The following is a 26,778-nucleotide window of genomic DNA, read 5'->3' on the forward strand; positions in this document are numbered from 1 at the left end:
AGCCTGTCACATGTCTCACCTGCACCAAACATTTGGGCCTCTCGCCGCAAGAGACGACACAATCCAGAGGCACTTACCTTGCATGTCTGGGTTTCGCACGTGGTATGGCTTATCCTGGATTTCCAGTGTCCATTCTCCTGCAGCCCTTTCTCCCCAGCAGTGGACAGTCATGAACTCCCAGTGCTTGAAACCATTACTAGAATCATCGTGCTGTCTGTTAATAGGATGACAGACATCAAGAGGTCACACCAAGAGGTGGCAAAGAGAACTGGTGGGCTATCTAGTTCAACCACCTAATTTAGGCTCACAGGCTGAAGGTTTGCCATCAGTGCCGGATTTACGTATAAGCTAAACAAGCTATGGCTTAGGGCCCCACTCTCTTGGGAGCCCCCCAAAAAATTAAAGGGGGGAAACTGGATGTACATTTCCAAAATATAAGATAAAAAACAAATAAAATAAAACCTACATACAGCAACAGTGTTTTGTGTTGAGTAGGCTCCTATGATGTAAGTAATGGGCCCCGCCTGCTAGCCTGCTCCCTAAAATATCACTGGTTTGCTCATATCTATATATAGGGTGCCTACATTCTGCATGGACTGGTCAATAAATTACCATATAGCATATATTCAACACAAAAAACAGCGACAATTTGTTGTTGACAAAGGACAGCTGGACATATAAAGGGCCCCATTACCTTCAGTAGCTTAGGGCCTCATCAAACCCTAAATCCGACCCTGTTCCCCATGCCTACTCTAAGTAGGACTGGTTGGATTCTACCCATTTATACTAAAGCTAAGAACAGAACTCCAAATTCGACTTTGCCATTGACCCTGAAAACTCTCCTTTTTGGCACCAAAGGAATAGGAATTATTTGCGAACATCTACACATCAACAGAGGGATGCGGGTGTTGGCTTTTTGCAGTTTGGTAGTGCTGCAGAGAGCTTGCTGGGGAGACCATGCATTAAAAGAGGGACTCAAAAAGTACTTAAACAAGGTTTTAATTACAAAAACAAAAACTCCATTTACACTAAATACATCAAACATGACCCAACCACCAACCCATCCCCCAGGGTAATGGGAGAGCCAGGTGCTGCTCCTTATATACTACACCCAATTGCTGACACAGCTTAATCAATACAACTCAGCAGCACCTGCTATGTTTCACAGCTGTAAAGCTGGGTCTCGTTATTTTGCTCTGGCCCTTGCTGTGGCCCCTTAAAGACATACACATCGGGTGGAACAATGATGAACCTTTACATTTAAAGAAACCATTCAACAGCGGGTGGCACTGTGGGTTAAACCACAAAGCCTAGGGCTTGCTGATCAGAAGGTTGGCGGTTCGAATCCCCGCAATGGGGTGAGCTCCTGTTGCTTGGTCCCTGCTCCTGTCAACCTAGCAGTTTGAAAGCACGAAGTGCAAGTAGATAAATAGGTACCGCTCCGGTGGGAAGGTAAACGGTGTTTCCGTGCGCTGCTCTGGTTCACCAGAACCGGCTTAGTCATGCTGGCCACATGACCCGGAAGCTGTACGCCAGCTCCCTTGGCCAATAAAGCGAGATGAGCGCCACAATCCCAGAGTCATCCGCGACTGGACCTAATGGTCAGGGGTCCCTTTACCTTAACCTTTTACACATTGACAGAACAATGAATTAATATCTGCCATAAAAAACTGGAGAGGAGGAGTTGTGGGGTGGGAGAAGATATCTAGGCGAGCACTTATTTCAGCATGCATGTCTCTGGACACACTCGGCTGCTTTCTGCCAGCATGCATCCTGGAATGTTTAACTGTTTTGATTCAGCTCCGCTGCCATAGAGCAGCTTGTATCTAGAGGGCATCAGTTGCTTTTCCCGGATTAGCAGACCCTGACTTGGCAACACAAGCCCTGTCAGCATCTTTATAAAAGAAAATCCAAAAGGACAGTAACGGCCTCCTGCTCGTGTTCACGGTACGTGAAGTTGCAGCTGGCAGAGGGACATGCAATTCCCCGAAAATGCACTGTTTCCCACTGGCTCTCTGGTTTCCAAATCACCTAGTGCTAATAGGAGGGGAGAAAGTAGAAAGCAGCATGGCCGAAAAGCCTGTTGCAAATATGCAAAACAGGTCCAACTGGAAGTAGAGACCAATGAGGGCAGGTATCAGTAAAATGATGAACGCCAGCTCTCAAGTGCCAGTGGATTTCAGTGGCTACCTATAACCACCTAAACATTAGGAAGAACTTCCTGACAGTAAGAGCTGTTCGACAGTGGAATTTGCTGCCAAGGAGTGTGGTGGAGTCTCCTTCTTTGCAGGTCTTTAAGCAGAGGCTTGACAACCATATGTCAGGAGTGCTCTGATGGTGTTTCCTACTTGGCAGGGGGTTGGACTCGATGGCCCTTGTGGTCTCTTCCAACTCTATGATTCTATGATTCTATGATTGTGTAGTGTGGACATAGTGTGCAACCTGGTCTTGATTACATTGCCCTCGGTGGGGGGACCGGATCTTGGAGGCACCAGGAAACTGCCATGGGATTCTTCCCCAGAGCCTCAGCCTTGAGGAGAAAGGGTGCAGTTCTACTGTTGTCCTCCAGGGGTCAGGAGGGAGGTTCTCCCTGGTTTTTGACTGGTTCCCAACCTCCTTATGGCTACCTTGCCTATCTTCCAGCAACCACCTGGCTTCCTGCTCTCTATACAGCAGGGGTGAGGGACATCGGATGTGGGAGCCACACAAGTGGCCCTTTGAGACTCTATTTGGCCTTCAAGATTCTCTCCAGGCCAAGTCCCTCCCTCAACATCACACCCCTCACCAGCCCAGCAAGTGCCTTTGCAGGGCTCTAAGATGCTCTTGAACTGTGGCACCTCTTGCTTGCTTAGATGGAAGATGGAGGTGTGTGTGTGTGTGTAGAAACCTCTGAATTTTAAAGGCAGACGTGTCCTGCTTTACGAATGCTCACTACGCAAATATTCATTTATCAGAACACAAGGAATTAGCACCCAAAGCTCCTTACATGTACAGTGGTACCTCTGGATGTGAATGGGATCCATTCTGGAGCCCCATTCAAATCCTGAGTAGAGCGTAACCCGTGACTGCGCGTCTTGAGATTCGCCGCTTCCACGCATGCGCGTGACATCCTTTTGAGCGCCTGCGCATGCACGAGCAGCAAAACCCGGAAGTAACGCGCTCCGTTACTTCCAGGTCGCCGCGGAGCGCAACCTGAAAATACTTTACCTGAAGCTACTTCAACCAGAGGTATGACTGTACACACTGCAGATTCTGTGGCCAGGAATCAATAGGAATCAGTGGAAATTGTTGACTTGTTATTGTGAACAGAAATTGTTTACTCATTATGCAAACGCTCACCTAACGAATGATTTCCAGAGAACACATTTTGTTCATAAGGCTGTTTTTGCACAGGCTTTTCCTGCATAAGACTGGAACTTGTGTGGTTTTTTAAAAAAATATTTTCACTGTAATTAAATTGTTTTTGTGTTTTGTGTCATCGCACATTGCTTAGAATTTTTTTTTTTTAATGTTAAGAAATACTTTTCAGTGAAATAAATAAACCCACGCACTCCAGGTCTTTTTTAGAAGCTCATGGGCTTGCAGTCTTGCTGGGGTAGGTCACGTTCCACTCTCCTCCCTCTCAATCCTTTGCCTGGTTCTTTATTTTTAAAGAGCAAAATGTCTACCCCGCTTTTTGAGGAACTCCCCCCAGAAACCAACTCACAATCTCTAACCTTGAAACAACTCTGCTTGACAACAAAATGCAAACCACTAAAGAATAAACCAGCATAAAAGATGAAATACAGAAACAGAATTGAAATATACTCAGAGTCGCAAAGTGATTTCATGCTCTTTGTTCAGCTCATAGTGGTGAGGAGGAATGAATGAAGGTCCCCTCAAAGTATCTGCTTTATATACATTATTTACACAATGGGCTGCACATGATTGGCTAATCCCGGAATTCTACTGTAAGCCAATCAGGTTGTGGATTCACTTATATCTGGAGCATGATTGGGTGGTTCCTGCCAACCAATCATACTGCTGCATTGTTCTAGGACCAATCAGACTGCTGCATTCTGAATCCTATTGTTCTAGGACCAATCAGACTGCTGCAATTTGGATCCTATTGTTCTAGGATCAATCAGACTGCTGCAGTTTGGATCCTATTCAACTCAGTACATAACAAGAATACAGTGCATAATACAGATGAAGAAAAGAGTATTAAAACATAAAAAAATAAAACTGCAGAAAGACCGTGTGGTGTAGTGGTTAGCGTGACGGGAGACCAGAGTTCAAATGCGCATTCAGCCATGAAGCTCACTGGGTGAAGAACAAAATGGCGAGGGAGAGAACCACCCTGGGCTCCTTGGTGGAAAAGTGGGGTATAAATGTAATAATAATATATTTATTAAATTTTTGAGTAATTTGGGAAGGCTTTTATATTATTTATTTACATAGGGTTGCAGTCAACCAACTTTTACTCAGAGTAGACCCATTGAAATTAATGGCCAGGACTAACTTAGGTCCATTAATTTCAATGGGTCTCCTCTCAGAACCCCCCCCCCCCAACTAAATACAACCCATACCATTTAATGCCAAAAATAGGCATATGAATGGGCAGGCCTAGTAGAGTTGCAATCCCACCTGCAAAATCCAAGCTGTCCTCACCCTGTACCACCTACTGGCATTCATGAGGAGCAGACCCAGAATGCCTTTTCAACCTCAGTGCAGCTGGGCTACAAACTCTCAATAGGGCATCTGTGTGACGGCTTACCTTCTAGCCAGGAGCTGGGACTTCGTACCAGAGGGAGAGGTGAGGTTTATCTGCAGGTCTCCCCGGCGCGGGTGTGCAATAGAAACCCGCACGATGACGTGCTCCAGATAGGCTACGTGATGGTCAGGGTGGTCCACACAGGCGTTAGTTAGAGTTGCCGTCCGCACCGTCTTGTTGGTGGGGATGAACCTAGAGAACGGGAAATAAAGGGAAGCCTTCAGAGGTCAGCAGTCCAGAATCCTGGCAGAATAGGTTCACCCTAAATCAGGGCTGGGGAATCTTTGGCCCTCCAGATGTTGCTGAATGGCATTGCCCATAATCCCTGCTTACTGGCCATGCTAGCTGGGGTTGATAGGCATAGGAGTCCACTAGAAAGGCTACAGCTTGCCCATCCCCAGCCTATGAAATGGGCTCCAAGCCTTCATTCATTTAGACAGCCCCTTTCTATTATCTTTTCCAGCTCTTTTATACATGGCGAGGCGCATTAGAGAGGTGGCACCCAGCTCTGGTGGTTCGCCAGTTTCTCTTTCTACCTCCCAATTCTCTGTTGGAAAAACAGCTATAATATCCAGACCATGCTTTCCTTTCTTCCTTCGTTGGCCAAGGAAGCCTGCAGCATTCGTTCTGAGCTGGAGCTGAACTTGTTCTCGCTTGCCAAATCACACTGAACTACAACTCCCATCATCCTTGGTTACCAGCAATGATGGATGGGGCTCATGGGCATTGGAGTCCAAAAACATGTGGAAGGGAGGGCCCCAGGTTCCCCAGCCTTGCCCTAAGTCAAAGTGGAACACTTTAGACATTTTGTGTGATGGCCTGGGATTTGGACTCGGATGCTGAACCTGAGGGATCCCAGCCTGCACAGTATTCCCTGCCTCCAGAACCAGCTGAGCCGGGGCTGGGGCATGAGCCGGAAGGGTCCTCACCTGTGCTGGGTCCTCAGGTGCTGAGTCTGCTCTGGCTCCTGAGGTGATGGAGGACCCATTGCCTGCAGGTGCTCCACTCTCAGCCCCGTCAGAAGAAGCAGAGGTTGTCTCTGGGTCCGGTAACCCTCCAGCCTCTCCTGAGCTACAGAGGCTCAGGGCAGAGGGAACTAAGTTCCCGCAGGAGGAGTGCTCGCCTCCAGGCCAGGAGAGGAGAGTCATCAGAGGATCGGGGCCGCCCTATGCCTCGGGGCAGATAAAAGCCGGCCAGCCCCAGTCCCAAGTTGTGGGAGCAATATTGTTGGTTGATAGTTCCTGTCTGAACCCTGTCCTGCTTTTCTGCCAGAGCTCCTGACCTGCCCTGGCTCTCTGCTTGCTTGCTTGCCTGCTCCTGACTTCACCCGACTCCCTGCCTTGCACCCAGCTTCAGCTACTATGGACTGCCTCCACGTTGCACCTTTGACTACGGACCGGACTTGGACCACGCCTCTCGGGTAACCCACGGGACCAGCACATTTTGGTAGTTAGCCAAACTCCACCACATGCTGCTCCAATAACAATTTGTATTGCAGCCTAGAGGATTTTAAAAACGTGTTTATATTTATTTAGTAAGTGCATATATATCCTGTTGTTCTTCCATCAGGGAACTCACGGTCACATAGGCAGCGTTCCCTGGTGGTCTCCCATCCAAGCACAGACCAGACCATGACCTGCTTAGCTACAGCAAAGGGGGTGCATTTGGTGCCATGAGACCAAGTTGTATGTTGGCCTGCCCCTGGGAATGCTACCTTAGTCAGGTGGGGATGCTGACGACTTGGTTCTTGGTACTGCCACTTTAGTTCACAAGAAAAAATCGGGTCAGCCTACAACTGCTCTTAACAGCCTTCTTGAAGCGAGAAGCCAATCTCGACAGCAGTCTTGGATCTCGTTCAGCTGAGGATTTCATGCTTTCAGAGACCATCGTCTCTCCTACACAGTCACCGCCCACCAGCAACGAACCAACTCCCAGCACAGGGTCTGGAGCATGTTGTTAATGTCTAATTTATTGGGAGGAAGCTGCTCACCAGTCCCCAGACTTGCTCTAGGGACGCTTCTCAGCATATGGTGGAAGAGACTCGTGGGGATTACATCGCCGGTCTTTTATTTTGCCTTAGTCATAAAGGGAGAATCGATGAAAGCTATAAACAGTGATGTCATTTCCCGGGGAGAACAGGATTTTTACAAGGGGACTTCAAAACATTATTTGCATGCAGCATGAACTGATTTAAAGAAGCTGTTTTGGCCAAATGTTCCCGACTTTCAGTTTAAGCAAGCGTCAGCTCTAGCGTCCTGATCGCAAACACCGACAAATCGCATAAGGCCAAGAAAGCAATGTTTTTCAGCCAGATTCTCAGTCAATTGTGTGGAAATATTTCCTACTGAAGTCAGCGGGGCTTACCTCCAGAACTGGAGCCCCATATGTTCCTGAATGCATGGACTTCCCTTTGGAACAACGGAGCGCTTAAGCACAAGCCTGTGACGCAAGGATGGGGAACCTGTGGCCTTCCAAATGTTGCCAAACTACAACTCCTATCATCCTGGCTAGGGATGATGGGAACTGGAGTCCAACAGCATCTGGAGGATCAAAGATTATTTTGATAACCTGCTATACAGGTTGACTCATTTGCTAAAAGGAATGGGGACATCTGAACAATGAAGATTTCTCTGTGTGTAGATCACAACTCCCATGCGCACACTGTATCTGAATATTTATCACCCATCTTAAAAGATCTGTGCTGGCTTCTAGTAAGTTTCTGGGCTTAGTTCAAGGAACCAATTTTAAAAGACAGCTTTGGTCAACCAGAGCATCTAAAGAACAGTCTTCTCCCAAATGAGCCTCCCCAAAAATTAAGTTCTGCTTCAGAGACCCTCTTCTGAGTGCCTGCATTTGGAGAGATTAAGGGTGTGGCAAACAGACAGGGTCTACTCAGTGGTGGCACCTCATTCATGAAATACCCTTACCAAAGATAAGCGGGCAACAGTAATACTTACATTGTTCTGAGAGCAGATTAAGACATTTTTATTTTGACAGCCCATTTTATTTGCTCTTAATACTAACTTCACTGAACAGCATTTTAACATCTTTAGATTTTCTCTTCCATTTACAGGCAAACTTACTGCTATATGCCTGCCGTTCTTATGACTTGCTGTTACCTCAAGATCACAACTTTGAGGGGAAGGGAGGAGAGGATTTTTAAATAAATAAAACAGATTGCTAGAGCCAGACAAAAGTGTTTGAGAGGGACATAACGACACAGCTACCTCTTCTGCCTGATGTATCCATCTTACTATTTAGCCACTACAATACCTAGATTCCCCATGAATATAATGGAATCTATCCTCAGGGAGTCTCAGGAAAACAATATACCGGTACTTCACCATTAGGATGTCATACAAAGTGAATTCTGTCTGGCTCGTAATGCTTAAAATAATCAAGTTGGAAGAGTCTCTCCAATGTCATCTAGTCCAACCCCCAGCCTATACAGGGAGCCGGCTACTACAGGATTCCCGATAGAGGTTTTTAAGCAGAGACTTGCACGGTCCCCTAACAAAAGAGAGTCCACCTTCCGAGGTGGTCTGGTCCACTGCTGAACAACTTGTGCCATCAGGAATGCTTCCTAAAGTTCAGCTAAAATCTTCTTTCTATGTGAACCTGCTGTGGGGTGGGGAATCTTGGGGCCGAATACCCCATAGCAAGCCTCTCTGTGTGGCCCTCAGGATTCTCCCTAAGCTACACTCCTCACCAAACCTGCTCTGCACTCTCACTGACTGCATTCGCCTGGCTGGAATGTCTCCCGGAACAGCGATAACACCTCTTCCTTGCCTAGATGGAGGATGGAACGACGTCTGTACACAGAAACCTCTTATTTGTCTGTATCTATGGCTCCAAATCTATGGCTCCACAGTTTTGCTCTTGGCCCCACCTACAACTGGCATGGAGTCCTCCCAGATCCTAGCCCAAAGCCCGTTTCCTCCTGCTCCAGTCTTTGTGAAAGGAAACATTCATTCTTATGGCTGAGGATGCAATGAAGGCATCTCCACACCTGCCTGGAGTCGCCCTGGTGGCCTAACTCAACATGCTTCTAGACGCTTATCCATCCAAGATGACTGCTCATCAGACACCTGGGTCAATGGGATCTGGTCCAGGAGTGGGGAAAGCAAAATGTCACTTAGAGAAGGATCTGAAATATTTTGAAGCTTGAATTTGTTTTATTCTGGATTGTTTTATTTGAAGTTTTAATGTGTTGTAAACCGCTTTGGGATTTCCCCTCCTTAAAATAGAAAGTGGTATAGAGATGGAATGAATGATCATCATCATCATCATCATCATCATGGCAATCAGACAGCCTCTTATTGAGCAGCTACTTGCCTGGGCTGGGACGCGGGTGGCGCTGTGGGTTAAACCACAGAGCCTAGGACGTGCCGATCAGAAGGTCAGCGGTTCAAATCCCCCAACAGGGTGAGCTCCCATTGCTCAGTCCCTGCTCCTGCCAACCTAGCATTTTGAAAGCATGTCAAAGTGCAAGTAGATAAATAGGTACCACTCCGGCAGGAAGGTAAACGGTGTTTCCATGTGCTGCTCTAGTTTGCCAGAAGCGGCTTAGTCATGCTGGCCACATGACCCAGAAGCTCTACGCCGGCTCCCTCGGCCAATAAAGCTAGATGAGCGCCGCAACCCCAGAGTTGGTCACGACTGGACCTAATGGTCAGAGGTCCCTTTCCCTTTTCCTTTACTTGCTTGGGCTATAAACTCCATCCTCTTTTTACAAGTTCCACTGGAGAGTATCAGCTTGAATTAAGCCTCAGACCCAAGTCCTCAACCACCTCACTCCACAGGGGAAAATACTGACACAGGGTAGGAGAAATGGAGAGGAGGAGGATAGGAAATTAGGTTATCCTCATTGACCAGCTGCAGACTGTAAGATTCCAGCAAATGTTAAACACCAGTTTCCAGATGCCCTTAGTCAACACAAGGCAAGCTGGAGATGTGTTACTGTAGGGGTGGGGGACAACTTTCAAGCCAAGGCTTGCATCTCCATGCGGTTAACCTTCCAGGAGGCACATACCAAGAGTGAGTGGGACGAACGACAAATGTGGGCAGGGCCAAAGTCATATACATATACACCCAGTTGCACATCTACACACACACACACAAGCAAACCACTATCTCAAGCCCAACCTGACCTACTTTACAGGGTTGTTGTAATGATCACTGAGATAATGTGTGTTATATGTACACATACTGTAAGTTTAGTGATGCTAATGTATCCACAGTTATAAGGTTTACAAACACTAATGTGTAAAATGCTGTTTTAATTTATACTATATTTTGCTTGCTGTTATTAGACTGAGATGGCCACTTTTAAAGTTGTATTTATCAACATGCAACTTTCTGTCATTTATTTCGTTGTGTATTGTATCTATTTATGCTTTAAACATTGGTTTGGATGCTCTGAGCAGAACAGCAGGATTCTAATAAACAGTAAGTATTTCTTTAGATCAGGGTGGGAAAACTGTGTCCCTCTACCACTAGATGCTGTTAGACTACAAATCCCATCATCATTATTATTTTTTACCATCAGCCATCCTACCTTGGGATGATGGGAGGTGTAGTCCAACAACATCCGAAGAACCAGAGGTTCCCTACTTTGGCTTTAGACCATAACCAGTAGACTGAGCCAGTGTTAGTTTTAGTTTTTATACAGTGCCAAACAATTTTAGGTGCTTTATTAATGAACTATTATTATTATTAAATGGGTATTGGTCCTCCACCTATTGGAGGTTCAATTAACTGCATTTTAATTTCTCTTCACAGCAGCCTACAGGGTCTTCCCTTCATTTTATCCTCACAACAACTTTGTGAGGTAGACAGTAACTGGACCAAAGTCACCTAGTATGCTACATACCTGATGTGGGATTTGAAGCCAGGTCTTCCCACTCTTCATCTGAAACACTAACCTCTCAAAGATTGGGGGGAGGGCTCCGAAGAGAGTGTGGATGAGGCAGGGGATCAGGGGAGTGACCCAGGAGAGGGGACCAGTGATTTATGGGGTGTGATGCCACCCAAAAGGGAGAAGCCAGGGGAGCGGGAGAGTCAAGGCAGTCTGAGGCGGAGGTAAAAGGGACGAGCGACAGGTCAGTAGATTCCTCACTTCCTCCACCCCAATGTCTCCTAGAACCAGGAGGGGCTTAAAGAGGAACCAAGCCTTTTTGGTAGTTGTGCCCTCCCTCCCAGAAGATGTCAAGCAGATAAACAGCTCTGTGATTTTTAAAAGACACCTGAAGGCAGTCCTGTTCAGGGAAGTTTTTAGTGTTTGATGTTATGTTTTTACTATTTTTTGTTGAATGGCTGAGGCAACTCAGTAAGATGGGCGGCATATGTTGTTGTTGTTGTTGTTGTTGTTGTTGTTATCATTAAGCAGCAGTGATGACTTCTGTGCAGGAGAAGCCTCAGGTTGTGGGCAGGCAAGCTGTCAGTGGAGGGTACCTAACCCAGAGGAGGAGAGGGGTCCCACTGTTGCTGCAACTGCTCCAAGGGGCCCAGACCTGTGGCCGGCTACCTAGAGACTAGAAGCATGTGTGCATGTGTATCCAGAGCACCATGGAAGCTGCTGGAAGTGTTTCTCTTGCCAATAAAGTGTTAATTATCAGACACATGTCTTCCTTAACTGGGACGGGCTGTGACATAACCATGACATCACACTGGCTCTGTAGTCTTGCCACAGCTTGTGAACGTATACTTAAGCAACACTCACTCAGGATCACAGAAATCAGAACCTTTTGGCAATATTTATAAATTCTCTCTCTCTCTGTGTGTGTGTGTTTTATGCTGTAACCTATCCCCACCCCAAAATGGGTGGAAGGGGAAAGAGAGGGATCAAGGCCAAACTGAACCAACTTCCAGTCATCCTCAAGGTTCAGAAAAAGGTTATGCAGTTCAGTAATTAGAAACAGTTGTCAACATGGAAGCCACACCAAGTTATACCAGCAGCAAACAAACTTTTAAAAGGGGGGGGGGGTGAAATGTAAAAAAAACCCACCATAATGCGTGAAGGGAAGAAATACTGGAGGAGATCTAGGAATGGATCTGTCATTGCAGCCTCACAAGGAGTAAACACATTAAACTGTACTAACAAACTCCAGACAACTCCATGACTGGGTGATTATAAACACTGCAAATGAGCCAAAGCACACAAGGAAGCCTGTTAAACCACAGCAGGGGTGATATAGCTTTTCATCTCTTGCCAGTGTTTCTCAGACTCATTGGACTTCCATTCTAAAACGTACCCTGTTTTGTGTGTGAGAGAGAGATTTATTACTGACAAGTGGGCCCTGCAACAAAATGTTGCAGTGTGGCGTGCTCCCTACCCTCCCTTGACATCTTCTGGGAGGGAGGGAAAAGCTGCAGCATTTCGAACTTTTTAGTTTAGAGAGAAGGCGAGCAAGAGGTGGTATGATAGAAATTGATAATATTATGCATGGTGTGCAGAAAATGGGTAGATAAAGTATTTTTTCTCCCCTCTCTCATAGCACTGGAACTCATAGACAAGCAATAAAGCAGAAGATTTGGGACACGTAAAGAAATTATTTCATGCAGTACATTATTGAACTATGAAACAAAATCCCACAGAAAGCAGACACTGCCACCAACTCGGATGGCTTCAAAAGGGCAAGGTCGACACTGTGCAAACGCACTAGTGGGGCATACTAAATTGGTTCCACTACTTTGTTTGCACTGAGCTGACTGCCTCCCTTCCCCTCTTCCCCTTCCACAGGTAAGCAACAGTGTGCTACTTACCAGGAAGCCAGCATAGCTTCCACCCCACCAGACGAGCCACTTCTGATGCACACATTTAAACACTCACCAAGGCTTCTTATTTGAGGTCCCAACACAAATGTGCTGAGCGGGGACTGTTCGCCACTTCTTTGCCTCGACAACAAGCGCTTCTGCATCCACCAGGCCGAATCCATACAAATGGCTAACTGAAAAGACAGGTGTCTCAGAGATTCACTGGTTTATTAAACAAACCCTTATTTTTCACAGCCTCTCAAAACTGTTCCCCTGCCCCAGCACCTTGTGGGCTTTGTTCATGTGTTTGTGCAACGCTTTCACAAAAGAACAGCTTTAATTTTCCTCCATTCAAAACCAACAAAACGTTGTGTATTTTGCGCCACTTGTGCCATCAGCTTAGATATTCTGATCCCTCCCCTGCTTTAGTTTTAAATGATGTTGTATCAATGATTTGGATACATGATTTAGAAGCCACAGTACTGTTATATAAATTGTTGATAGAAATAAATACAGCATTTAAAATAAAAATGGGGAACAGAACCAGATATCTAACTTCATGCACAGCATCCAGAGGCAAAATGCAAAAGATAAAGCCAGCCTCATAGACTTGTCTCTAATATCCCATATTGCCCTATTATTAATTACTACTATTATTATTTAGACTTTTTAGACATTTGTTACCCAAAGGTCTCCAAGTGACTTACAACACGTTTAAAAACATAACAGCTTCAATGCTCAAAACACCATAGGAATCAGAACTAAAGTCAAGGTGCAGAGCAAGGAATTCCACAAATGCAAGACTGCAAGTGCAGTTTTCACATTTGCTAATTTTGAAAAAGTTTGTAAAGGCTTTCTAGCTGTTACATTCCTGGCTTCAAAACCTACACATTTCTCAATAATTACTTTGAGGTTTCAGCTGTGCTGTAATGCGTAGAGACCATTGGAAACCATCTGAAGCGGGGGGTTGATAATTGATTCTTCAATGTTTTTTTTTATGTGGTTGAAATTAATGTCAAATCAAGGTGGAGTGTGTTAACTTCCTATGAGGTTTGCATTGCTTTGCCCATCTTAAATGTTTATACAAGCTCTTCTGCCTACAGGCCAGACAAATAAAATGATTTGGGCCACTGAACTGACACAATAGTTGATATATGACTCAGCCCACCTATTAACCTGTGAGGACTGGAATGGAATCACATCTGCAACATGTGTCCAAATCAGACTTTGGTAATGTATTTTATATTAAAGAAGTTAACCAGTATCTGTGATAAAACCTGAGGATTTTCAGTTTGACTGTAAAACTGCAAAGGAAAACTAGTGTTGTTATCTGGTTTTCTCTCTCTCTCTCTCTCTCTCTCTCTCTCTCTCTCTCTCTCTCTCACACACACACACACACACACACACACACACACACACACAATTGAAAGGTCCTTCCTTTTGCATACATACCCATCCCTAATAAAAACAGTTTCTGGGAGGAAAAATAACATAGAACCTACAGATTATTTTGTTTCAGAAGTAACCAACAGTCTTACGGTAAGGATTACTTTAAAGTCACTGAAAGGAAATCCCAGAGGTAGAACTTAATTTTGACCCAGGCTTGTTTTGCACCTTGGCAATAGTTTTTTGTCACAACTAAGAAAACAAAATGAAACAAAACAGAAAAAGGCAGGATTTCCCACATCGAATCACTATTCCAATCCAGTAGAAGTTAAGCCTTCTCAAAATGCTATTTCCTTTTGCATCTGTCACCGCTGCTTGGATTTTGTCTCCTGAAACAGACAGGAGCTCGCAAATACCCATTGATAAAAAAGGCTTCTAAGGGGATTATCAGACCTCCGAACAACCAATAATCATTTTTCTTGGCAGGTCTGTGGGGCAAGTAATAGAAGGAGCTGTTTGAAATGGATACATGAGATCTCCAGCTCAGAAATCTCTGTGGATATTGATTTGGATTTATAACTTAATCCCACAAGCGCCATATGGGGAGATTCATTGCTAAGAGTAAGAAACAGAAGAATCATACAGGTTTATCACCTAGTGGCGAGGTTTTCCTCTAAAAAGTAGGAGTGTACATAGACTGCAACTGATATGGCTGGAACATTCAGATGAAGGAACCTAACTGAGAATGTGTTGCACACAGACTTGGGACCCACAAGGCGATCTTTGTAGGTGATCTTGTTAACCATTGGAAATATGGAGCTTCAACAGCAGAGAAAGAACTTTTGCCATTTTTAATGCTAGTTTCAAATGGCCAGGTCAGGCAGGTGCAGGATAAATGCTTTCTTCACATTTAGACTACTGCAATGTGTTCTACATTGGGCTGTTCCTTGAAGATGATCCATAGACTGCAGCTATTGCAGAGTGTTGTCCCCATTTGTTGACTGACACACCTCCATTCAGCAATGCAGAAACCAAACCCAGCCCCCAAGCATGCATGTTAACTCACCTCGACGTCCAGCTCCATTTGTTTTCCAGTCGGGGGCCAAAAGGTGTCCTGGTCGAGATGTTTTAACGAGAAGGTGCTGAACGTCTCGCCAGGTCAGCAAAGGGCTAAAAGTCAAGGAAGGAAGAACAAGCCAAGGATAAGACAACATCTCTCTTGTTCTGTTGGTAGGATTTTGAAATGGCTAGGCTACGGCTAAGGCAACAGCAGAAAACTCTCTAACATCAGTCAGTATATATAGCAAGCATTGCCAGTATCTCCTACGGTGCCCATGAAACGGTCTCAGTAAACATCCTCTCAAAAATGCAGACTTCACAAAAGATTCTTTGCTCTTCCCACTCAGTTCCTTTTTGCACAGGCTCAGTCTCTCCTACACTGAATTTACCCCCTTAAATATGCCCCATAGAACATCAGGATTGCACACCCACTCTCCCATCTGTTCTGAACAGAGAAGGGGTGCAAAGAGCTTCCTTCTGTGTACATTGGCAGCGGTGTAGGTATCTTTTCCCTACTGATGGGGCACGACCATACCCATTTTCTGGTCCAGTCTCTTTTCTGCTGTTCTGGATGTGGCAGCCATTTTGTGTTGTGCCACGCCCCCGGCAACCATTTTGTGACTGGCACACACTATACTTTGATCCAAATTCCAAATGTGTCCAGTGACCCCCAAAGGATGGCAACCCCTGGTATAGAGGAATATCAAAGTAATAGAATAGGTTTCTAATAAAATAACCCATTGTCATGGGTTCAAAATGGAAGTGCTTGTTTATATCAGCTAGATAAGTGCAGTTTGTATGAAGATTTTGGTATGTACCTTTTTGATTTAAGTAGTTTAGCTACCCTAAACATTTGCCTCTGAGAATGTGTTTATGTGTGTATAAGCCAAAATATTTAGAAGAATTCCAGTTACAAGCTGTCACATGGTCCTGTGATGCTTTTGCCCAGCAGGTGTTCCTTAAAGTGCCTGGAGCAAGGATGGAGAACCTTAGGCCCTATATCCGCTCTATATCCGGCCCTCTGGACACACTCTCTAGGCCACAGCCCCTCTTTCCTACCTGGCCCTCTATGCCAGAGCTTTCCAAACGTTTCATGTCGGCGACACACTTTTTAGACATGTGTAATTTTGTGACACAGCAATTCAGTTTTACTATCAAACCAGAGGTTAAACTAACCCCTTTCCAGCCCTGTGGGGAATGTTCGCATGACACCAACACACAGCAGCCCACACACAAACGTGTCATGACACACAGTTTGGAATGCTCCGCTCCATGCCTTCCTCAAGTGCTTTTGCTTGGTCCGAAACCCAAAATGCATCCTTCAGCTGTGACAATGCCTCTTGCTTGCCTAGATGGAGAGAGAGGTATGCATGCATGCATAGAAACCTCTGGCATTTGCAAGGCTTGAATGTAGCTTCCATTCAAAGGTCAGAGTCACATCCAACGTTGCACTCATTTTTGCCTCTGGCCCCACCCTGTGCTCTCACACAGCCTCTGGAACTATCCCTATCAGCCCTATCAGCCCTGCTAAGATTATACAATAATCTGTTAACTATACAATAATCATTGGAGATGCATTGCAATGATCAGTGCAGGTCTTTGTGTTGCCTTTTGACCAGATCTACTATTATCAGTGCACACACATATAGGAAATGATGCGGAGTGCTCCCATAACTTTTTCCGGGGTGACTTAAGTTGTGCTTTCCACGGAGTATTTAAAAGAACTTGTACACTATTCTCTTGAAATTGAAGCCCCTAGTATTTTCAGTGTTCCTAAATTCTTAGCTTTGGAGCATCCAGTGGCTGAAAAAGCTCCCTTTGTCACGATGCTTCGGCAGCTCTAGGATGCTGGAGACGGGGACCCTGCTGCAGAAATAGCAATAGCTCTTTGGATTCCTGTGACCCTGGGTCGCTCCACTACTGCCTATGCAGTTCTCTGGGTGAAAAGTTTTCCCCATTCCCTGACCTGGAGAGACAGATTTGTAATTATAGCAAAGCATTTAGCAACAGGAAAATGTTAATTCATTTGCTCCCCGGCAATAAAAAAGGAAACGTCTCAGCACTCAGCATCGCTTAACGCGCCTGATCCCGGGTACTTAATGGTGCATTTTATGTCAAGAGCTAAACAATTCCAAAATTTACAGGCTTAACCTTCTCCAATGTACTGGTCACGAACACTGCACTCCTTTCAAACTGCGTTCACACAAGTGTTTAAGAATTGAGCCAACCCACCCCAAAACGCAGGGCGTGGGGAGCGAGGCCACTGCTGCCAGCTCTCTTTGTGCTGGCAAGACACTTCCACATCCCCAGTCACAATAATGTAACAAATTAACCGTCTCGACCGCTGTGAGCTCACAGCAGCCGACAATATATTAGCGACGAGAGCCAAATTCACAGCATGGGAGTATTAAAAGTAGTCAGCAGTCTGAGCTCGGGGGTTCATTTTCCCCACCCCTCCTAATTCTAAAAATAAAACAAAGCTGGAAAAAAGTCTATTGCTATGCAAAAGAAACCAGGGAGAGAGGTTTTAAGAAAAGCCCTGCCAGATCAGACCGAAGGCCCATCGAGTCCAGCATTCTGTTCTCAACGTGGCCAACCAGAAGAACACAAGCAGGACCCGAGTGCGACAACATTCTCCCCGCTAGTGACTCCTAGCAACTGGTACTCAGAGGCACACCCAGAGACACTGATGCTGTAGGGAGCATATCACTATCACGACAAGGAGCTGCTGGTAGCCTTATCTTCCAAGGGTTTTTTCTAACACACTTTGAAAGCTATCCAGGTTGGTGGCACTGAAGATGCAGCAAAGTTATGGAAGCTGATGCCTGCCCCCTTAGTGGAAGATGGGGCAGTGCTTTTCAGGGGTTCCACACAAGCCTATCCAGGGAAGGTGTGTTGCTCAATGAGGAGGTTCACGATTTAGGCAAGTCCATCCAGACACGTAGAATGTTGACATATGTCGTAATCTTGTTTTTTTTTTAGCTTATCGTTGATTTCAATCATTTTTTAAAAAGATGTTTTAAATTGTTGTTTTTACTGATGAATTCATCGCATTGTTCTTTCTTGCTTTGAGAGTTTTTTTGCCCCTTACAATCAAGCAGTATATGAATTTTGTGAAATAAAATAAACCAACGAAATCATAGAATCGTGAAGTTGGAAGGGACCCTGAGGTTCATCTCGTCCAACCCCCTGCAACGCAGGAAGGAATATGCAGCTGTCCCATATGGGGATCGAACCTGCAACCTTGCCGTTATCAGCACCATGCTCTAACCAACTGAGCTACCCAGGCTGCAGACAAACTTCATCAGTGACAGCTTGGCATGCTCCAACTGGCCCAGAGCATCAGAGACCGTTCATTTCTGCTTAAGGCACCACAGGAACCTTCCCCTGGTACCTTCCAGATGTTTGGGGCTACATCTGTCATTGGCCCTAGACTGCCCAGATGGGAGCTGTAGTTTGAAACATCTGGAGGGCAGGCTTACGAGAGTCTCAATCTGCAGCTCCTTCTTGTGCTCTTGTACATAACTTCAGAAAGCAATTATATGCAATTCATGGAAAGCAGCACACTTGAAAACCAATGGTTTGTTGTGCTGCCTTCCTCAAACGTTCCATCTCCCCTGTGTCCTGCTCCCCAGAGAAGCCTCTTGCTTTTAACAACAAATCTACAAACTGTCAGAGAAAGAAACGGAGCTCTTACTTGGCCTCCAGAGCCAGAGCGATGATCCCTGCCACCATGGGGGCAGACACAGAGGTGCCAGTATGTCCATCTGTACAACGTTTTCGCAGATCAGTGGTAACCTAAGGAGAAAGTCAGTGCAGCTATTAGCAGGGAGTGGAGGTGACAGAGCGGTTCACATTCAGGCCCACTGGGACTGGAAGGCCAGAAGGTGGGGAGGTCAACAGCAGGTGGCGCCAGAGCTAATGTCAAGCAGGGCCGGCTCATTCCAGGTTTGTCTGCACCCTGCTCCCTGCTTGAATTCTACAAGTGCAACCCTGAGACTAAGGAGGAGGGTGAAGCTGACAGTCCGTGCCATCCTCTGGACTGGATGAAAAAAGGAAGGTGGGCACTTGGGGGGATGCTGGCTGAAGGCAGACTAAAACTTATTGGGGCAGTGACCCATTTGTCATAATGGACCAACCTCCATTGTGCCCAGCTTCTGTACAGCTGGCCAAGGCCAAGGCAGTCTGTAGCCCTCAAGAGTAAGTCAGAGCAAGATTTTACAAGGTAGACATTGACCATCTCCTGATTGATGGATCACATTTATATCCCACCTTTTCTCTATGGAGCTCAAGGGGGCATACATAGTTCTCTTCCCCATTTTATCCTCAAAACAACCCTGCAAAGCAGGTTAGCGTGAGAGTTAGTGACTGGCCCAAGGTCACCTGGTGAACTTCATGCCTTCAAAAATATGAAGGATTTGCTCCATCCTAATTCCTAGTTCTGACTCCAGTAGAGTCGTACCTTGGAATTTGAATGACTTAGTTGCCGAACGTTTTGGCTCCCACTGAGAGCCAGTGTGGTGTAGTGGTTAAGGGCGGTGGACTCGCAATCTGGTGAACTGGGTTCGATTCCCCGCTCCTCCACATGCAGCTGCTGGGTGACCTTGGGCCAGTCACACTTCTTTGAAGTCTCTCAGCCTCACTCACCTCACAGAGTGTTTGTTGTGGGGGAGGAAGGGAAAGGAGAATGTTAGCCGCTTTGAGACTTCTTTGGGTAGTGATAAAGTGGGATATCAAATCCAAAAATCCAAATCCAAACAATCGAAAACCGGAAGTGAGTGTTCTGGTTTGCAAACGTTCTTTGGAACCCGAACGTCCGCAGCTTCCAATTGGCTGCAGGGGCTTCCTGCAGTCAATCGGAAGCCACGCCTTGGTTCCCAAACGTTTTGGAAGTCAAACAGACTTCCAGACCAGATTCCGTTCGACTTCCAAGGTACGTCTGTAGTCAATCTCAGGGACGCTTGAGTTGGAGAACTCACATCCCAAGTTTTGGTTGGGGGTGGGGGTGGGTAAGGTTTCCCACAGCCCAGGCAGTCAACTGGCTGCACTGTCTACTTACAATTTGCCGCTCATAGAAAGCCCCACTGCTGTAGGTGGTAGCAATGGTGGAGGCACACTCCTCTAGGTACCACGGCTTGTTCCCGTTCTCCGTGGTGCTGCTGACGGAGATGGTGTAGATGCTGTTGGTGTATCCATCGCAAGAGCAGTGGTCCCCTTCTCTTCCGCCATTCCCAGAGGCCCAGACAAATATGGAACCCCTTCCTCTACGGCCCTGAGTATTTGGAGTGAGGAAATGGAAATGGAAAGCAATACGTTCATTGGCTGGTGCTGGCCTGGATTCCTACATCTCCGCAAGATTTAAGTTTTGGAAGGATGCATCTTCCACAACTTCCTTCCGCAACTTCAGGGATCAGGAAATGACTGGCCCCATTCCCTCTTGTGGGTCCCACTGTTGCCACAAGGGGGGTCACTCTCAGTGAAAATAAGGGCTACTAACAACTGTCTGGTTTTTTTCCTGCCTTTCAACGTGGTTGCTTCAGTATGGTGTCGCCTCAAAACTTTGTCTCGCAGGCTTGCGGCAGAGTATGTTTTCCACTGGCGGCTGGTTTTCTAGGACCTATACCTCAATGAGCGAGGGGTTCCCAAGCTCAGAGGGGTGTACTCGCCGCAGGCTGGGGGCAGTGGAGCTATCACCACCCTCCCAATAATTAACCCAAAGTTGACCACTTTGCAAACTCTGGGCTAGGGGCACAGCGTTCAGTGACTGTCTGAATAGACGCTCCAGGTGTTTTTGACTCCCATCATGGGTGTTATAGCACAAAACACCTGGAGGATACGAAGAACATGAACAGAAGAGCGTAAGAAGAGCCTGCTGGATCAAGTAAGCCCATCTAGACCAGCATCCTGCTCTCACAGTGATCATGCAAAGTCTTCAAGGAGGACTTGACCAAACAGAGCTCTGCCTTCCTGCGTATCCTAGAGGGATTCAGAGCTGTGCCCAGAGGTATTCAGAGGCATACCACCTCTGAAGGCTAGGCATCGTCACTGTGGTTGGTAGCTGCTGACTAGAGGTTGGAGAAGGCAGGAATCGGCTGGCAACCCCCTGTCAAAGCAGCCAGAAACATTAAGATCCCTATGCGAAATGCGGACCAAAAACAAAAAACACCCAAGAAGAAGGTTATGCACAATGCGCTGCATTTCCCCCACACCTTTTTAATGCCTTGCTCAAATGCTTGCTTGGCCAGAGGGCCAGGCCCATCGACTGTCCGCCCATCGTCGTCAGGGCCCCAGCTTGCGCTGTAGATGTGGATGTATTCAGGTTTGGTGCCAATCGCCTTTGCTTCCACCACATCTGTCACGTCGCCGTCTAACATCCGAATGCCTAAAAGCACCCCCCCAAATTAAAAAAATAAAATGTATCAGGCGTTAGAGCTTCAAGGTCCCCCCCCTCTTTTTTTTTCTTTTCCAGAAGAGCTGGAGGACTGCAATCAAAGGCTTTTGTTCTGAGGCATGAAAAGATGCTTTCAATCCTGAATAGCCCAAAACAATTGCAACTTGTGCTCTCAGTTTGCCAGCTTGTTTTGGATGCGCTCTCTCTCTCTCCCCCCCCCCCCCCAGAGTTCCTGATTCAACTGCATATTGGAAGTAGCTTTCTTGGCACAACAGGAAAAAGCGACACAAAGCCAGTGACGCAAGTGACTTTTCTTTCAAAACTATGAAAGCCACTTCCAGGTGACACAGAACTCTTCTTCAAATGGCAACTACTACATTGCTGTCTTCTACACCCAAAATCGGCATTTCACCACTGCCTTCAACTGTCTGGGCTGGCAGCTCAGAAGCAAGTTGGAAAGTTTGCAGGCAGCCATGTAGGCAGGGTGGGTTGCTTTTACCATGGTTTAGTTCAACAAACCATAAGTTGCCACAAATACAAGCAACCAAAGCATGGCTGATTTCTCCAACGCTTGAGTTTTGTTTTCTAGCTGCCTTGTTGCTCTGTAGCTTGGCGAGCATCTGGGATGGGGGTAGCAAAACGAACCACGGTTAAGCAAGGCTGTTGGGTTTGGCCCAACCACAGTTGACAAGCCATGGTTCATAGGCCAAAAACTTCACATTGTGCTTTGTTGATGGAAAACAAACTACAGTAAAGTTGATGGGTTGGGTTCAGTCATTCAAACAAACATTGAGGCTTAACAAACCATATGCAAACAAGGCCAGTAGTTGTATCTTTAACTGCAGGGTGCCTCCAGACTGTCACTATTTTGTAGGAGGGATTCAAGCACATACCAGAATTTTAGATTTGTACAGTTCCAAGTGGATTAATGGGCTCTGCCTGGCACCTTAGTGCAAAAAACCCTCTTTTTAAAAGAATCAGGCTTGGAGAGTGACAGGGAAAAGCATTGAAAAGTGTGGGATTAATGAATGTCCAAGGAGAAGATGTATAACCGGCCTGCCAACAAATAAGGATAAATGCAAGACGAATGTTCATTGTTGTACAACTGCCTGGCAAACAAATCAGAACGGATGCTTAATAAAGACCGGATATAATCCAATACCTGCATGAGCTTTGTGCAAGCAAATCAGGACGAATGCTCAATGAACAGGGCTTTAGGAGGGACCGCAATGTTCCTAGTTTTGGTCTACAGGACGCAATAATAAAAGTCAACCAACCATAACTGAGTGAGCTAACAATGACCATTCCAGAGAAAATGATAAGATAGAAGACACAGCCTGAAATTTGGACCAGATACAGCTTCCACACAGTCTTGAGAAGGGGCCTCAGATAAAATGCTTCCCAGTAATAAGATTTCCAGTTCTTAAATAACCACAGGCAAATCGCAATTTGGCCATATCTGCAACTTGAAAAGACGATGGCTTTGTCCCTAATTCTGGTATGCCTCAGGCAACGCCTTCAAAAATTAGAATAAACAAGAAATCGCTGGGGGTGGCGGGAAGATACATTCCTTCATTTAGGAAACCAAAAGATTTATGGAATTTCTACAGGGGGCTAAAGCCATTTGTTAGTGAAATCCGGGGGGGGGGGGTGTCTAAATCTCTGAGGCTGACTTTGAACATGATCAAGCGATTAACTGGCCCTAGCTCCCCTGGATGAGGATGAGAAGGGGCACGATCCGCTGGGAAGCCTCCAGCGCAAGCCTGATCAAAATGAATGGCATTCATGCAGCAGCTGCTCGTGTTGGGTTGCACCCAAAATCTTACTTGCAGTTGAAAATATTTTTTCAAACAGACAGAAATACAGCCAAGCAAACAGGAAGACAAAAGTACAAACAGCAGAGTGCCCAACCTCGAATATATATATATATATATATATATATATATATATATATATATATATATGCAGGTTTTGGTGTCTTCGGGTGTCTTCCCGTGTAAGAGTTGGGGTGTCTAGGCGACGTTTCGACGAGGTCTCACTCGTCATCTTCAGGCTTCTTGTTACTGGAACAGAGCTTGTTACTGGAACAAGAAGCCGAAAGCACCAGCCTGAAGATGACGAGTGAGACCTCGTCGAAACGTCGCCTAGACACCCCAACTCTTACACGGGAAGACACCCGAAGACACCAAAACCTGCATTCCTGTACCCGTGAAAATCTACGAAAGCATATATATATATATATATATATATATATATATATATATATATATATATATATATATATAACAACTCTCATATGCACATGAGGCAATCTTAAGGTTTTGGGACATTTGACTCATCATTTTTGTAAAGAGGAAAGGTTGATTATTTATCACTGTATAGAGGGCTACTGTGGGTGGCAGAAAAGGAAGCACAGTGGATTATAATTTTAGAGCTTAATATAGCAAGGCAAGGAGCCTTTTTTCCTTTCTTTTGCTTTTTTCGTGACGTATCTATTTTTTCGTACGTTTTTACTTAAGAAAAACAAAAATCGAGAGACAGAAATAAAATTAAGGTTGCGGCTACGTGGTAGACAGCAGTCAACTTAAATGGATTTCCTTTCTAACATTATTCTCTGCTCGCAAAGATACCTCTTAAATATAATGGGAATGGAGAAGGTTGTTTAGCAACAACCTCCCCTCGAGCTGAATTCTCAGAAGCATTTCCCAGCAAGTTTATTGATACAAAAAGTTCATTGCCGGGCCTTGCCACCTAACAAGAACAGCTGGTCAAGGGAAAAGGGAGATACGAGAAAGATTGCACAAACTCGGGATGGAAAAATCTATAATCCATGACCGCTGCAACAGTTGGGAGATACACGTGATGCATTTGGGAGTTTAGTAGCATTCTGAAGATTCTACATTTTGCAATTTATTTATTTACTTTAAACAAGTTTCAAGGTCTCATGGTAACAAATATATACTAGAAAAACAGGTGGCAAAAATTCTAAAAGGGTAGGCTAAAAAGCAGGCATCCCCAAACTCGGCCCTCCAGCTGTTTTGGGACTACAACTCCCATCATCCCTAGCTAACAGGACCAGTGGCCAGGGATGATTGGAATTGTAGTCCCAAAACAGCTGGAGGGCCGAGTTTGGGGGTGCCTGCTAAAAGGAAAGGTTAAATAGGTCTGCAGTGTGATCCCACAGGGTTCTCCTTATGTTCTTACAAACCCACATGTTTGACCAGAGACAAAACAGAGAATCATAGAGTTGGAAGGGACCATGTCATAGACTGGCTGAATGCAGAGGAGTGGTGGGGAAGAAGGCTCACAGCCTGGGGATTGGTGGTGGGACGACAATGAGTGGTCAGAAGGAGAGGAGGAAGCAGATTGGGGGGAGGAGGTGTCCGAAGCTGAAGAGGAAACAGTGTTTAGTGAGCAGGAAGAGGCTGTGGCAGACAGCAGTCCAGATTGAGAGGCAGCAGCGGGGCGGGGAATACCAAGGGGCAGAGTGGGGGCAGGCTGCTGAAGAAGCCAGGGAACTTCCCCCTCTTTCTGGGACCAGGGTCCTTCCTCCCTGGTTTCCTAGAACACACAGAGAAATGAAGAAGGCAGAGCAAAGAGAGACAAGATGAAGGAGCTGAAGAAGGAACCAGGGGAGAAGCCTTAGGGTGCGGTGGGGACCACATTGGGGCAAGACCTACTGGGAAGAGTTGCAGTGATCACTAGGCCTGCACTGTTTATTTGAATAAAGAGTTGAGTTCACCCACACCGGTATTTTTTATTGCTGACCTACTGCTGACTCCGGCTCCTGACAAGACCATGTGGTTCATCTAGCACAATCCTCAGCAATGCAGGGATCTTTTGCCCAACGTGGGGCTCGAACCCACAACCTTAAGGGCCTCCTGTTCTACAGAGTGAGCTATCCCTTTGCCTCTTTCAAAGCTCTTATTGTCATGTACAAATCTATTGCACAAGCTGGCTCTCAAAACAATTCCTCTCACATTTTATTTATTTATTAAATTTGTATTTGACCACTCATCATGAGTGAGCTCAGGGACAGATCACAGCAATATAAAAGGAAACATAAAAAGGGAATAAAACGCAAAACGTATCATTAACACATCCATCTGTCTCAAGTCCGCAAATATTCAGATGCAGGTCTGCTCAAAGGCCTGGAGGAATCGAACTGCCTTCAACTGGTGCCAGAAAACAGACATGAGTTGGCACCAGCAGGAGGTTGGGGAGGCAATTCGATTACCAGGCAGCCATTGCTGAGATGGTCCTGTGGCAGGTCACAGATCTCCTCAGTTAGGCGACATGTGCACTATGCTTTTAAAGCATCATCATACCACTTTAAGCAGTCATGGCTTCCCTCAAAGAATCTTGGGAACTGTAGTTTGCTAAGGGTGCTGACTGTTAATAGGAGACACACACCCTTCCCCTCACAGAGCTGCAACCCTACAGTTCACTAGGGAGAAAAGAGTGACTCCTAGACCACTCTGAGAATTGTAGCTCTCCAACCATCAGCTGATCGTCTAGACAGGCAAAAACGGGTCACCTGACATCAGGTGATAAACAGGTGGCTGGCCCCACCCACCTATGAAACTTGGCCCATGGTCCATGGGTGGGTGTGCAGGAGATAAGGACCCAACTGACCAGTCAGATCCAGTTCCCCACCCCGGTCCTAACAGGAGGGCAAAACAAAGAGGAGTGGTATTTGAATTTCCAGAGGGGGATAAAGTCACATGAGCAAGACAGAAGGAAATAACCAAATCAATCAATGTCTGATCCTTTCGCCAAAGCATTTATGCTATTACAAACCCAATTAAGCCAGACCATAAACATTTCCACGCCAGATCAGCCCAAAGGTTCATTTAGTTAAGCTTTCTACTGCCAACATCTGCCAGCCAAATGCTTCCAAAATGTTGATGGCCACCCTCTACTGTTTTTGACCTGAGAGAAGGAGTCCACTGCTGACATTAATGAGGGATTGAACATCTATTCTTCATGAAAGGCGGTGCTAATGCACTCAGCATTGAAAGTGACTTGCAGATACGCACCTGGGAGGATGAAACCTCCATTTCAGTCACTCTGGCCTTGAGTGTTTGGTGGATCAAGGCTGTGTTCACAGATCCAGACACCACCGATTGCTTTCATAGCTATTTACAGGAAGTCCCTTTAGAAAGAGAGAAGCTTTATAACAGGATATGGATTTGGCATGGGTGGGCTGGTGGTGCCATTACTTAGGACACTGTGAGCTTCAGCAAGCGGCTAGGAATGCCCACATCGGTTGCACTGCCACCAGGCTGTGCTTTTGCTTGGGCGCTGGAGGTGCGAGATTTAGATCAGGAAAACAGCACAAGGGGAAGGGTTAACTCAACTCTCTCCCAGCAGCATAGATGTGAACTTATTCAGGACAAATCCATAGCTGTTTTAACTATTTTGAGACTTTTAG

General features: G+C 45.9%; 1 protein-coding gene across 4 annotated transcripts in view; it reads right to left on the reverse strand.

The window, feature by feature from the left end:
• Positions 1 to 26,778, reverse strand: part of PCSK6 (proprotein convertase subtilisin/kexin type 6) — a 109,772-nt gene that overhangs the window by 28,631 nt on the left and 54,363 nt on the right. For all 4 annotated transcript variants that reach the window (XR_014519049.1, XM_083475030.1, XM_083475031.1 and 1 more), the window contains exons 7-13: positions 21,163 to 21,335; positions 20,013 to 20,225; positions 18,651 to 18,751; positions 14,961 to 15,064; positions 12,585 to 12,702; positions 4,757 to 4,945; positions 78 to 214 (exon numbers count right to left, since the gene is read on the reverse strand). Coding sequence is in view for 3 of the 4 variants with exons in the window: in XM_083475030.1 (XP_083331156.1) it covers positions 78 to 214; positions 4,757 to 4,945; positions 12,585 to 12,702; positions 14,961 to 15,064; positions 18,651 to 18,751; positions 20,013 to 20,225; positions 21,163 to 21,335 (1,035 nt within the window). In the remaining variant the exon portion in view is untranslated. The remainder of the gene's footprint in view (positions 1 to 77; positions 215 to 4,756; positions 4,946 to 12,584; positions 12,703 to 14,960; positions 15,065 to 18,650; positions 18,752 to 20,012; positions 20,226 to 21,162; positions 21,336 to 26,778) is intronic.

Source organism: Podarcis liolepis, assembly GCF_965112155.1.
Source record: "Podarcis liolepis genome assembly, chromosome: 14".
Taxonomy (NCBI): Eukaryota; Metazoa; Chordata; class Lepidosauria; order Squamata; family Lacertidae; genus Podarcis; species Podarcis liolepis.